At 47.6% G+C, this 13,873-nt stretch overlaps 1 protein-coding gene across 7 annotated transcripts in view; it reads right to left on the reverse strand.

Annotated features, from left to right (window-relative positions):
• Nucleotides 1–10,076: 10,076 nt before the first annotated feature.
• The window catches only part of RALY (RALY heterogeneous nuclear ribonucleoprotein), a 77,236-nt gene continuing 73,439 nt past the window's right edge, over nt 10,077–13,873 (reverse strand). For all 7 annotated transcript variants that reach the window (XM_077769315.1, XM_077769309.1, XM_077769312.1 and 4 more), the window contains 4 exons: nt 13,230–13,343; nt 12,839–13,023; nt 11,604–11,652; nt 10,077–10,406 (listed from right to left, as the gene is read on the reverse strand). In XM_077769315.1, the coding sequence (XP_077625441.1) occupies nt 11,608–11,652; nt 12,839–13,023; nt 13,230–13,343 (344 nt within the window). In that variant the 3' untranslated portion in view covers nt 10,077–10,406; nt 11,604–11,607. The remainder of the gene's footprint in view (nt 10,407–11,603; nt 11,653–12,838; nt 13,024–13,229; nt 13,344–13,873) is intronic.

Raw genomic sequence — 13,873 nt, forward strand, 5'->3', positions numbered from 1 at the left:
GCTCTGGCGAGGGCTCTATAGTCTCATCCTGTGAAACTGGAGATTGGCAGTTGCTTCAGCTGGGCAGCCATTTTTCTTCTCAACTTCTCTGGAGACAAAGCTTCACATGAGAGGGTGGCTGGAGCATGAGCTCTGGAAGGACAGCCTGTTTTCAGTGTCAGGGAATGATTACATAGATTTGAATTCTTTTCATTATGTGAGGGTTATAGTCACTACCTCACTGCCAAGTCCTCCCACTGTTAACCATATGAGGGAATGAAAGGTGCTAGGTACCCTCCCCCTCAGAATTTCCTTTCTTATTGACCCCTAAGAAGAATCTTAGAAACTTGGTCTGTAAGTATGTCTTATAACTGGCACGTGGAGAAAAACCCTAGTTGGGAATCTACTGGTTAGGAAGCACTGTGGCATGTACTGTACAGAGAACTTGAGTTCAAACTATGATCCTAGGGAAAGCTTTTCTTTTTCCTCCCTAACTTGTGTTCTGGGTTTGAAAAAGGCCCACTACAAATGCTTTTCTATTTTCTATATTAACAGTAGCTTTTCATTGTGACTGTGAGAAACCAAGAGGTGATGCTACCTACCTGTGTGGTGCTTTTGGTGCCTCCAGTTCTGCCTTCTAAGCATTTGGGCAAGTGGTTATTTCTCCATTCTACACAGGGTGAAAGATCACTTCATTTGTCTGCTGTGATCTGCCTTGCACATAAGACAATAAGGGCATATTGCTGCTCCTCATGCTCTTGTTGCCAGAGACTCCTAAGTGGCCCCAGGAGCACTCAACCCTGCATGTCTTAACCACGTTGTTTTTAATCACTGTGACCTTTAAAGTACAGGCCAAATGTTCTAAAACATCTTGGCCATGAAGTGGTGATGGGAGGAAAGTAGGTCCCAGGGAAACCACACACTGGCTGAGCTGCCACCACTGCCCTGATGAACTTAACTGTTTATGATGCCATCTTACATATTTTGTATCTATGCCCACATAGTTCCCAGTGTCAGATGTTACTGCGTGAATAAAGCAAGGATGAGTGCCTCATGTGTAATTAGCGCTCCACTGCTTTTCTATGTATGTATATGTTTCATTCATTTACTTTAGTGGGATCCCTTAGGGAAGATAGGATTTTACAATTTTACCTGTGGGACACAGTTATATTTGCAGTTTCAACCCAATTTTAACTTCATTCTCAAAACAGTCTCAGGATTGATACTACCCTTCTAAGACTGTTGAATTAAAGTGGGATTAACTCCGTATTAATGCATTCAAAAATCTGGGCTGCCCTAAGTTACCATTCACAGTAGTATCAACTTCATCTCCCCTACCTCACACTAACCAGCTCAGGGGCAAGGAACCTTCTGTAGGGTGACAAAGCAAAAGGCAACTGAGGAGTTTTGATTGTGAGAGGGGAACCAGACCACAATCTCCAAAGTGAGTCTAATTATGCAATAAAAAGGGGTTCCATTGGTGGTTAAAATTTGAGAGTAGATTAACGGGTTCCATGATTATCTAAGGGAAGTCTTTAGTATGCTGATAGGCATTTTCATAACTACATAAATGTGCAGTTATATCTTTAGTCTTCAGAAAAACTTTTCTGACTCCATCTTGGCTCACTCCCACCTGCCCACTACATGTAAAAATACGGTTTCTCCTCCCAACCCACCATAATGTAGGCATTGAGAACAAGGGTTTTTGTTCACTCACACACCCCTCCCCCAAGTACTCAGAACAAGTAGTAGGTGTTCCAATACTTGAATGAATTTGCTAAAAGCATAGAATATGCAGACTTTTATAGCCCCCTCCCCCCAAACATCTTGCAATGTAAGTGTTCTGCAGAAAAAACTGCTGGGCTCACCATCTAGAAAGTAATGCTGTTGTGGTATGTGAGGCCCAGTCTGACCTGGTTTCCCCCACCCCAATCCTTTGTGCTAGCAATTCTAGGGTTTCACATTTGAACAGAACATTAAGATTTTGCAATGTGTTTTTAAAAGTTGGGCTTTGTAGCATGTGGTATAGTTTTTAGTTGAAAAGATGGATTTATAATTAAAAACTTAATCCCTATAATCCTACCAATGTAGAACCTTTTAGTATCAACATTTTTCCAAGTTAGTACAGTCTTCATAATTTTTTAAAACTGCAAAGTTTTAAAATGTTCTACCATAGTTTATTAAATCAGTGCTCAAATGATGGGTGTTTGTTGATTCTTAGTAATAGTAGGAGTCTGGGCTCTGACCAGTCTGGAGGGACAGTCCTCTGCCACTGATTATATCCTATATTCTCATCTATAAAGTATGGAAATGCCTACCTCAAAGATGGTGAGACAATACATGCAAAGTGCTTAACTGTGGAACTGTTTTCCTTCTGTTGAATACTTAAGATTGAATTTCTAGAGCCAATGGGCAGACTTAGGGTAGCCAAGTGTGCAAATCCTGAGAACTGTGGGTATTGATTCTATTTTTACAGTGATGGTGAGTTTACAGGGTTCCTATTATAGACGGCTCTCGGGATGGTTGCCTGCCTCACAGTGATACTGATAATAAATCCTTGGCCATAGGGGTATCAAACTCTCAACATTGTGCAACAGAGGCATAGTCCGTGCAGCTTTGTCACATTAATGGTGCTTCTGAAAATAAAGAACCAAACACCTAATGGGTCCCCCTGTGTCTGTCGTCGCTCCTGTCCTTTCAAACCTTCCCTGATTAACAAAATATTCCCAAACTCTTCTGACCACTGCCCCTTGATTTAAGCTTGGCTTCTGTTTTATTAATACAACACTGGAAGCCACTGGAAGCCCAGCTGTTATAAAGGGTAAGTACTGATGGATATTCAACCTTTTTTAAAAGTAGGCTCCATGTCCCAATATGTGACTTGAACTCATCACATGCTCTATTGACTGAGCCAGCCAGGCACCCCTGTTCTTTTAATTTACTAACCAAATATTCTTAAATAACTCTAAGCTATTCCTAAATACTCTTAAATAATCCTTTATGTAAGTGGCTAGCACTACCAAAGTCCCAACTTTGTACCAGTCCCTGTTCCAGTGCTTTCTTAATCAGCACAGTGACCCTTTGAGGAAGGTATACCATTCTCCCCATTTTATAGATGAGGAACAGAGACTCAATAAAAAAAAAATTGCCCAAGAGACACATAGCTGTTAAGTGGGGAGCTAGGTTGCAGTCCCAGGCATTCAGGCTCCAGAGCCTGTGCTCTGCCTCTGCAGTACTGCCTCTCTACTGCAATGTCCTATTTTCAAAAGTCTTTCCCTGAATGCCTGCAGCAGAGGCAGTCCCTGGCCCTCCAGGAGTTTATAGTTTAATGACAATGACAGGTTGAGGTAACCAGCTGTAAATATAGTCTGGTAAGAAAGGTGATAGAAGTAGCATCTGTAAGTAAATACAGTCTGGTAAGAGGGGTGACAGAAGTAGGGACGGCCAGAGCTAACTCAGGCCAGGAAGGTGTATAAGCTACAAATAATGAGCCAGATGGAGAAGACAAAGAACATACCAGGTAGAGGCAGCTGTAGCTGTAAAGACAACCCAGACAGTTCTTTCCACAATTAGTTCTATGTGCCTTGACAACAGGGGTCAGATAGGGAGTTGGAAGACACGGAGTTAGAAAGGAAAGGGGCCTGGAATTTACCTACTGGGCAATGAATAACTAACTGATGGTGTAAAGGAGATAGATGTGGGAGGTAAGCACCAGGGAGACTAGTTGGGAGGTGATTTCTACAAAGTCCAAGAAAGAGATAAAGGGCCTAACCTAAGGTAATGGGATATAATAGGTTAGAGCCAAGACATACCATGGAAAAATTAACATGACTTGATGACTAGAGAGAAGATGCTAACATGGGTGACAGGTGGACAATAGTGCCATTCCCCAAGATGAGGACTCCTGGAGTAAAAGACTGGTGGCTGGGCAGAGCTTGACTGTGGTGCCCTTGGGGAACACTAAGTTAGAGATGGAGATAGGGAGGCATTACTGTGGAATCTGAAGCCATTGGTTTGGTTAGCCAGGAAGCTGTATAGAAAAATTGAAGAGGGTAGAGAGGTACTGGCATAAGAGGAAGAATCAGCAAAATACAGAGGAGGAGAAAGCCAGAAGAGACTGTCATCACCAAGAATCAGAAGAGGAATTTCAGAGGTTGTGACAGAGGCATGTGGGAAGGACTGCCCAGGTTTGTATCTTGCCTCCCCCTCTTCCAAGGGGACATGATACTGGGCAAACTGGTCAACCAAAGATCGTGATTTCCCAAACCTGTAACCATGGGATGAGATCTCCAACTTGGGGATTATTGTGAGAGTTAAGATAACGTAATCCATTATACTCCCAAGAACTAGAGTATCCCAGAAATGCAAATGTATACACATTTATATGTTATATCTCTCCTTCTATAGTCCAATGTTGGGTGGGGGATAAGGGGCATATAATCAAGAACACGAAGGTAGGGGCTCAGTGACTCCTGATCTCAGGGTTGTAGGTTCAACCCCCAAGTTGGGTGTGGAAATTACTTTAAAAAATAAATAAATAGGGGCGCCTGGGTGGCTCAGTTAAGTGATTGGCTTGAGTTCAAGCTCTGTGATGGGCTCTGTGCTGACAGCTCAGAGCCTAGAGCCTGCTTCAGATTCTGTGTCTCCCTCTCTCTGCTCCTCCCCTGCTCATGCTCTCTCTCAAAAACATTATAAACATTTTTTTTAAATAAACTAGAAAAAAACCCTGCAAAGGTAGATGCTGGACTGAATTGTCTGCATATGCTCCATAGTTATTTGACTAAGTTACACATCCCATTTTAAAACCATTACGGGGAAGAATGAATGAGACAGTCTCTGGCCTTAAGACAGCTCTCTGTGTGGTCAGGGAGCTGAATGCTGGGGTGGGCAGGGGGTAGAGGAGAAACGGCAGGTAGGTTTTAGAGATAAAAGGGACCTTCTAGTTCGAAGGCACTAGGGTGTAGGCAAGAAATGGGGTCCATGTCAGAAAGTGGGAATGGGTGACCCTGTCAATTTTTGTTCTGTGCACCTGGAAAAGCCAAACCCATGTATTTGCCGAAACAAGCCCTGGCTGCTGCACCTTTGTAGGAGGACAGCCTGATCATCTGGGTTCCCTCAGGAGGTAGACTGAGGCAGGGATTCAGGGAGGGGTATGTGTGCTACAGGGGCCCACTCACCAGTCAGAGGAGGCAGGTGTCATGTCCATCCATTCATACGTGCAGGAGGGCCAGCTGGGATTGCCCCACAGGCTTAGTGACCAGATGGACACCCTGCTCTTGACTGCAGTAACTCTTAGATGTAGGGGGAAAAGCCTCCTTGTTATTATCTTCCGTTGTCTCCTTTTCATAATCTAATAGCCTATTAACTTTCTTTTTCTAAGCTATCTGAAATACATTTTGGAAAAGGGTGACTATAAAAATAACTAGAAAAAAGGAAAGAAAATTATGCTGTGTTGTTTTTTAAGAGAAAAATCATGTAAATCTGGATTAGGCAATAAGTGAACTCATTAGGTATGGTCATAATACCAGTGTGCTCTTGTCCACTTTTCAGCGGAGGAAGATGAAGCTCAGAGAGGTTAACTGGCATGTCTAAGGCCACACAGCAAATAACCTGGATTGAAACTCAATTCAATACAGTCTGTACTCTTAACCCAGTCCCCCAAAAGTAGAGCAAACTACTTACCCTTTTTGAGCCTCAGTTTATGTTCTGCTTATCTACTGATACATAACAAATCAACACTTAGTAGCTTAAAGTGACAAACACTGGTTATGATCCCTCGTGGTGATAAGACTTTGACAGGGCTCAGCTAGGCAGTTCTGTCTTGGTTCTCAGTCATTGGCTGGGCTGGCGTCATCCTGAATGCTTCCTCACTCATGTCCGACAGCTGATACTGGTTATCAGCTGGAACATGGGGCTGTCAGGCCTCTCCATGTGGCCTGGGCTTCATCAGAAAATGGTGGCTGGGTCTCAAGACACATAAGTGAAAACTACTAGTTCCTAACACAACTGTGAGACTGGCCTAGCATCACCTGAGCAAACAGAGTCCAGATAGGACAGAGATACCAGCTATCACTGAGGCTAAGTTTTAGAACCTCCACATCTATAAAATCTATAAAATGCATATAACTGCACAATGAAGACCTGTTGTTTTTGTTATGCCAAACTTGCCTTCATCTAGCAACAGAACTCATATTTTCCTTTTGGGGATTTTTCCCTCTTCCCGTCCATACTCACAGGCTCTGTGGCCACACTCTGCCACCACTTAGAACCTGAGAATGATGCCAAAAGAGGAGACCAAGCTGAAGAACAGAGAAATAGATTCGTGATGACAACTCAAACCCCTGCATCCACAGGGTGTGCAGAACTGTATTTGGAACTTTAGATTGGTGGAACCATAAACTTCCCCCTGCTTAAGCACATTTGAGTCCAGTTTATATAACTTGTAACTAAAAGTTCATACTGCATCCACCTAAAATGTGGTTATAGAGATTAAATAAATGTAAAATGTACCTTTTACACAGCACATATTCAGGAAGTTATTTTATTTATTATGGAATAATTTTATTACTAAGAATGTGGCCACGGCTGTAGGGATTTTTATTTGCCCAAAGTTAATGAATGGCCCAACTGGAATTCAAACCCAGGATGCCTAGATAAGAATCTTGCCCAGCTTTACGCTCCGTATTTCTGTGGCCTTGTCAGATAGATGGTCCACTGTAGAGTATATATAATGTCCTTATAGGATAAGAGATGACCTGACCAGGCTTGGCTAATACTGAATGGACACTCACGTTCCAAATCCTCAAAAAGCATTTCAACAGCTGCTACTAAAACATTCTGAATCATCACATGAAACGAGGCCTAAGAGGGATTAGAACCAAATTGTGGCCATATTTTGACGCTCCTCAAATTAAGAATTTGGACTAAGCCATGTGACTTGCTTTGACCAAAAAACCTGGCAAACATGACGCGAGCAAGAACTTCAAGAACACTTGCACCCTGACGCTTACCTGGTCTGCCTGTGAGATTCTGAGAACATGTGGCCTACTTGCCCTGCTGCCCAGCCAACCCCTTAACAAGTAGGTGAGGTTATCTGGGATCCACGCTCCCCTCCACCACCCCCCCCGAATCTGCCAGTTCACTTCAGCCATATCAGAGCCCAGCTGAGTGCAGCCCAAATTGCCAACCTACTGAATCAGAAGGTAATAAATGTTTATTAAAGGTACTACCTTTTGGGCTTGTTCTACAAGTGAACTGATGATAAAAGGCGCATTTACTATCCCTGATCTAGGCCAACCCCTCACACAGATGAGGAAACAGAGACCTAGCAAGGAGTAAGACTTGCCTGGCATCACAAACCTTGCTGGCAGCAGTACAGGGAGGAAAGCCATGGCTTACAATCCAGTAAATCCACTGATTGTGTTAATTCCTTTAAGACAGCTGCCAGGATCACAAATGAGGCTTCAGATCTTCAAAACATCTAGGAAATTGTAGCCTTTCGGGCAGAATCTGGTATCCTATGTCTTCATCATCTCCTTTTGGTTTTCAGAGGTTGAACAGATAAATGAAAACTGAGGAGCAAAGGAATGGGAAAGGATTTTCCTGCTCCAGACACGGGGAGGGTGGGCAGGTGTATACAACATGGTTTTGTGGATGTGAATCTCCCACTCAAACTTTCCCAGGGGCTAAGTAGTTCAGGGCCTTTTGTGTGGTGCCAGGATGGAAATCTTGCTCTGTCCAGGATGTCCTGGTGCCAGGGTGATTAGGCAGGACCTCTGGGTAGGGCAGATGCTTCCTGCCCTGGAAGGGAGGTCTTCCCTGCTCTTCTGCCTAGCATATTACAGAAGCTCACGGCCCCTCCTGTTCTACCTGACCCCAAACACTGAAAAGTGCGTGCTTCAGTCCCTATTGAGCAGGGCCCTGTAGAGTCTGAGAATGTTATTACAGCACAATGGGCACAGAGCACTAGGCTCTGGAGACACAGGAACATAGTGTCAGCCCTCAATGTTAAGCCCACTAAGGTCTAAAACCCCTCCTTTGGATTTGGCCCAAGTTCCAGTCTAGGACAGTATACAAGGTAAGGACATAAAAACCTGCCCATGTATGCAAGTGGGTTTGCAAGAACTGGGCTCTGACCTTCTGGGCAGCAAGGATACATTGTGACTTCAGGAACTGCAGGGGTAATGTCCCACTGCGGGTGATTTTGGGAGGGATGGGACAATCCCTGTGGACCCAGCCCTTTCTTCTGGACGCCTTCTTTACCTATTCAGGCTGAAGCCTTTTGTTACAAGTAAGCTGGGCCAGAACCCAGCCCAGTTCCAAGGGGCTATTTTTCATCCCAGGTCTGAATCTCTCAGACATAAGGCCTCAGCCTCTACCCTCTCTCCCCCTGCTGCCCAGGGTCCCTGAGAGGCACACATATGGGGACTGTGATCCCACTTGTGGAGCTAAAGCTCCAAAAAGGCAGAAACTTTGCTCCACATCACACTATGAGGCAATGGCTAAGCAAGGATGGGGGCATTTGCCTCAGGTGTGGGTCCAGGACTCGGGCTGCCTCAGGGGCTGGTTAATCAGGCCCCTGGCACAGCTTGGGAATGCAGAGCCACACTAGGGCTTTAGACTGCTAGCCAGACAATGACAGGCAGGAAGGGAAGCCCAGGGAAGGAGACACAAGACAAAAGCACCCCTGGGTGATTCCATACCCAGGGTAGCCTAGCTTGTGCAGTCTCAAGCCCAGCCTCTAGCCTCCACCAAAACCGGGGGCCAAAGCCTGGGGGAAGTTTGATGGAGGCTGTTGTAGAACTGTTGGTCTGAAATAAGATTTTCAATAAGAATTCCAGCAGGCCTGAGACTTTGCAGAACATGTAAAGATGAAGAGCCAAAACCCCTTTCTGATGATGGGACCAAATTCCCTGCTTTGGGGAAGGCTGTCTAGAAGAGAGAATGAACAATTTTTGAAGAGCAGTAAGCTGGTAAGAAAGACTTCTCAGAGGTGCCCACAATGGAACAGCAGCTTAATAATGAGTGGGTATTTCTCAGAAGGGGAAAGGAGCAAGAAGAGTACGTGCCAGACTAGGAGCAAAGCACATTTCTCGGTGTCTGCCCACCAAAGCCCTACGCCAGGGACACCAGACTAACCACACCTTTGTCACCAGGTTCACAGGACTGGGTAGGGTACTTATGTATAACCTATGAGTGACTCAAAAAGATCTGCTGTGGCAGGTGATCCTCTCCTTGGAATCTGAACACAGAGAAATTGGTCAACTTGTGGGGTGAAGTTAGGACAAAAGTGGAAATTTGAAGGAACACTGCCAGTTGTCAGGGAACAGAGCAAAACATCTAGACAGGCGGCCCAGGATAGGTACAGGGAGGCCACAGGTATCCTGATGCCAACTTCCTACTGCTTGAGGTTAACTGGAATTGGGCTCTATTACTTGCTGCCTATGAGAGTGAAAGACTTGTGTGGGGCAGGTGACAAAAGACGGAAGAGGCCAGGGTATACAGGATCGTGTACAGGAGTTGGGAGTTTTGTCCCAGTGGTGAGCAGTCAGGTAAGGGTTTTACAGGAAGGGACAGGACTCAGAAAAAGCACCATGGTGGCTAGTGGGAAATGGGGCAGGGAGAAGACTGGGAAGCTGGTGAGAGGACAGAGCCCAAGTGAAAAAAATGTAGCATCCTAAAGTAGGACAGCCAAGAGAAGACAAGGCGGTTCCAGAATCATCTTAGAGCTGGGAAAGACCAGACAAAACAAGAAGCTGAGATCTGAACCTACCACTGACTAACCAAGTAGGTCACAACTGCTTGCACTTTAGCCACCAAAGTATTCTCTTGGGCACTGGGATATCTGACCCTCCCCCAACAGCCCTCCTGGCCATTTCTATTCCCATTTTAGCTGTGGAAACTGAGGCCTAGACAGCCTAGCAGTATGCACCCGAGACAATGCTCCCTAGCCGGGAGAAATGAAGGAGGAAAAAGAACAGGGGAGGCAGACCAGACCAGACCAGACTCTTGGCATTAAGCAGACCAGGCCAGACTCTGGCTGGCCAGGAGGACTAGGGTACCTTAAGAAAATACAAACCATCCCATCTCAGAGCAAGTTGGGATCCAATGTCTTTATTGTTAGGGTGCCCTCCCCGTGACCCTCCCCTCTCCAAACCTATAGAAAAACCCCAAGCCTGGGAGTGTCCTGGAAGGGGAGGTAGAGTGTGGGGAAACCTCTGTCCTCTGGCCTGGGCAGTGCCAACAAGGAGGGTATGTGGGGAGGGGAGGCCGATAACTGCACCTGCAGATGATGTGGCAGTGGCTGGGACGTGTGGGGGAGGAGGTGCCTGCTCTCCTGGGACCCGCTGGGGGTGGTATCCAGGGGTGGGTGCCCAGCATGAGGCCTGATACAGTGTACGCCCTTCTCCTGCCGCTGGCCGTCGCTCCTGTCAGGCGGAGAGAGAAAGAGACAAAGCAAAGACTGAGGCTCAAAGGAAGAGCCCCTGGGACCCTTGATTATTACGACTGGGAAGACAAAAGGGCAGAGTGGTGTTTACTATTTACAGACAGAGATGTGCCTGCACTCTGGCTCTGGCCTCCTTATTTTCTGGCCGTGCAATCTTGGGTGAGTCTTTCCCCCTCCCTGAGCCTCCATTTCCTCACTTAAGCCCTGTACCTCATCTGAGAATTGGCTTCACAAGGTAAAACTTAGCCTCCTTGGTAAAACCAACCATGAAGCTCCAAGAGGATGGACCGATATACAGAATCTCCTAAACTGTTTGGGAAGCTCTTGCTGGTGGGGCATCTCACAGAATGAATGTGTCATGTGTAAAGACACCTCTGAGGTCAAGGCCTTCCTCCACCCAAGCCTGTCTTACCCTGAACACAGCCCACAAAGAAATGGGGCAGAGCAGGGTGGTGGGCACTGGCCAGAGAGTAGGCTAGGAGGCCATACACCACTGGACTCAAATCTAGGCTCCACCAATTACCACTTTGGGATCTAGTGAGATATAGGCTACCTCCCTGCCCCCTTCAGTGCTTCAGTTCCCACGTTACACTGATACAATCACAACCCTATGGGGTTGGGACAGTTCCTGGCACACAGGGCATTTCCTCCCGGCAGGATCAAGTCCCAGCCCCTAAGCCTGTCACAGCCATCACTCGGATAATGAACTGTTCCCTCTACCTTACCATGCAGAGCCAGGACTACAGCCACAGGAGGCTCCTGACCCATCTCCCACATATCAAGGACCATCAGAACCCTGTGCTTTGCTAAAGCTGTTCCCTCAGATGCCTCTCCTTCAATCCTGAACAGGCTCAGCTAAATATCAACTCTTCCACAATACCCCTTTGGACCCCCTGCCTCTCCAGCCCATCATCCTGCTCACACTGAGTGGTAATGGTTTGTGTCTTCCTCCACCAGACTCTGAGTGCACTGAGGGAACCCATGCCGGCCGGGCTGGTCTGGCTAGCTCATCCACGGCTCCTGCTCCCACAGCCTACCAAGTTCCTGCCACAGAGGAACATGGCAGAATGGCTGCGGATTGAGGGGCCATCCTTGCTGGGCACAGCGAGACCCTACCAGGTCTGCTTCATGGCATGCCTGCCGCCGCTCTTCACCCCATCCACTGGGAGCCCCATACCTGCTTACTGCAAGGCCCCATCCTCCGCGTCTGTGTCCTGGCTGTGCTCCTGATAGGGAGGGGGCAACAAGAGACCACACATCACTCACTACCAACTCAGAGTCATGCCATGGGGCCCACAGCACTTCGTGAGACCAAACTCTGAAAAAAGAATGATTACGGGACCAGTTTCAACACAGCTGGCTTGGGTTCCTGACAGGACGGTCTGAGGCCGTCCCCCCAGAAGAGAAACAGGACCAGTTAAGGGCATTCTAGGTGTGGGAGGGGAGCACATTTCTGAGTAGAAGGACCTTCTCAGACTGCAGCAGGCTGAATGCCCAGTGGACTGGTGAGCTCCCGGTCCTTGGGACATCTAAGCTTTCATTAGGGCCTTTATGGAGACTACTATGCCTAAGAGAATAATTGGGTCAAAAAAGGAGAGATGAACTAGGGGCATGAGGAGGATCTCTGAACTGTAGTGGCCATGGGCCCATCTGTCCTCGTGCCAGAACCCAATACTGATGAAAAGGAGAAAGTTCCAGACCTGGTGAAGAAGTCTCAGCTCTAATTCTGGCTCACTCCTTATCAGTTAATAAGGCCCTGAGCAAGTTACTCTAATCCTCAGTCTCAGTCTCCTCACTGGGTAAAACGTGGGAATAATAATAACTTTGCACAGTGCAACACTGTTAAGGTTAAATAAAGTTAGAAACTACAGGGCCTGGTGCTCAGAGTGTCTGTTAGGTAAATGAGTAGTAAGCACACCCAGTTATCATACAGACTCAGAGTCTGGTCTATCTTCCTACTTCACATAAGCTCCTTGCCAATGACTTCCCAGCCTCACTCTGACGGGTTCCAATAACAAAGAATTCCCTCTATGCCTCTCTCATGAGACAGCCTGCTTCGTGCTTAGGCAGTAATGGCTTTTAGAAAATCCGCTGGTAGAGTGGCTACCCAACCTCCCTGAGACTTCCCCAGGCAATCCTAGTCCTGCCTGCCCCCTGAAACTTTGCAGACTGTGCACCTTTAAGCCCCTGACTCTTCCCTTGTCCAACATGTATGGAAACCAAGTCTAGAATAGGCCCTGGACTCAAGAGAAGTCTGCCTCAGTCCTCAGTGGGACTTCTGACTGGCAGGTGAAACAGGCAAGCCTTCTTCACAGGAAGAGGAAGGAGGAAGCTCACAGTGACACTCACCAGCTCAGAGGTCCCCCTTCCCGTGCTCCCCTCCTGCGCACCCCTCCCCAGCTGTGCCCTCACCAGCTCTTCCTCGCTGTGTGTCAGCAGCCCCTCCTCATCACCGTCGTCTCGAGCCTGTGCTTCTCCCTGGGGTGTGCCTGCCTCAGAAGCCGTGTCCTCTTGGGGGGCTGGTGGCCGGCTGCCGCCACCACTACTGCCCCCGCCACTGCCACTGCCACTGCCGCTGTCACCCTTCTTCTTGCCATCTTGAGGGGAAAGGGGTGGGAAGAGGGGAAAAGAACTCAGCCTGGGGCAGTTGCCCAAGGCAGTATCTTACGGCAGCTAGGCCTCGGCATGGTTGGATCCATGTGGCATTGGAGGCCAAAGCCCCTCTATGCCCTGTGTGCTGTCCTCCCCGCACTCTGCCCTTGCCCCTGGTACCCAAGCTGGGCAAGGACCCATGGAAGCTGACCTGGGTTGGCCTTCTGTTCCTCGGCAATCTGCTCCAAGCGGCCCAGCAGAGCATCGATGTTGGACTTGATCTGCGTCAGCTCTGTCTTGATGGTCTGCAGCTCACTGCTCTTTACTGGGAGCACAGGGAGTACAGGCTGTCACCCAGATGCTGGGAGCTTGACACTAACATTAAGACTCTCCTTAGCCCCATTCTGTCAACCAGGAAGGCAGGCCAGCGGGAGGAATGTCCTCATCCATGGCTCTTCGGCCAGCAAAAAGGCTGGAGCTACCCGCGGCTTCTCCCTGAGACTTTTGAGGCCCGGCCTATAGTAACCAGATCTTTTCCTGTGACCTCTCAACAATGAAAGGGACTGGAGATGGAGGAGAATGCAGATGTGGTGTGCACTTGAGCGATCATACATGTTTTTCCGGTGCCTAGATTTCAAGGTGTGTGGATGTGGGTGTTTTACCATCGGCTTTCCTGGGTACCTGGCTGCAGCGTTGTGGACACCAGAGTGAATGTGAAGCAGTGGGCCTGTGCAAACTGGTCCTTACTACAGAAAAGATGACACCTTCTTCTCACTGGGCTCCATGTCACCGCACTGGACATTTCTGTGCCCAAACCAAGCCCCTCTTCCTCAAAGGTCAGCCTTTTCCTCTTAG

Source organism: Crocuta crocuta, unplaced genomic scaffold (genome assembly GCF_008692635.1).
Source record: "Crocuta crocuta isolate KB4526 unplaced genomic scaffold, BGI_CrCroc_1.0 scaffold445, whole genome shotgun sequence".
NCBI lineage: Eukaryota > Metazoa > Chordata > Mammalia > Carnivora > Hyaenidae > Crocuta > Crocuta crocuta.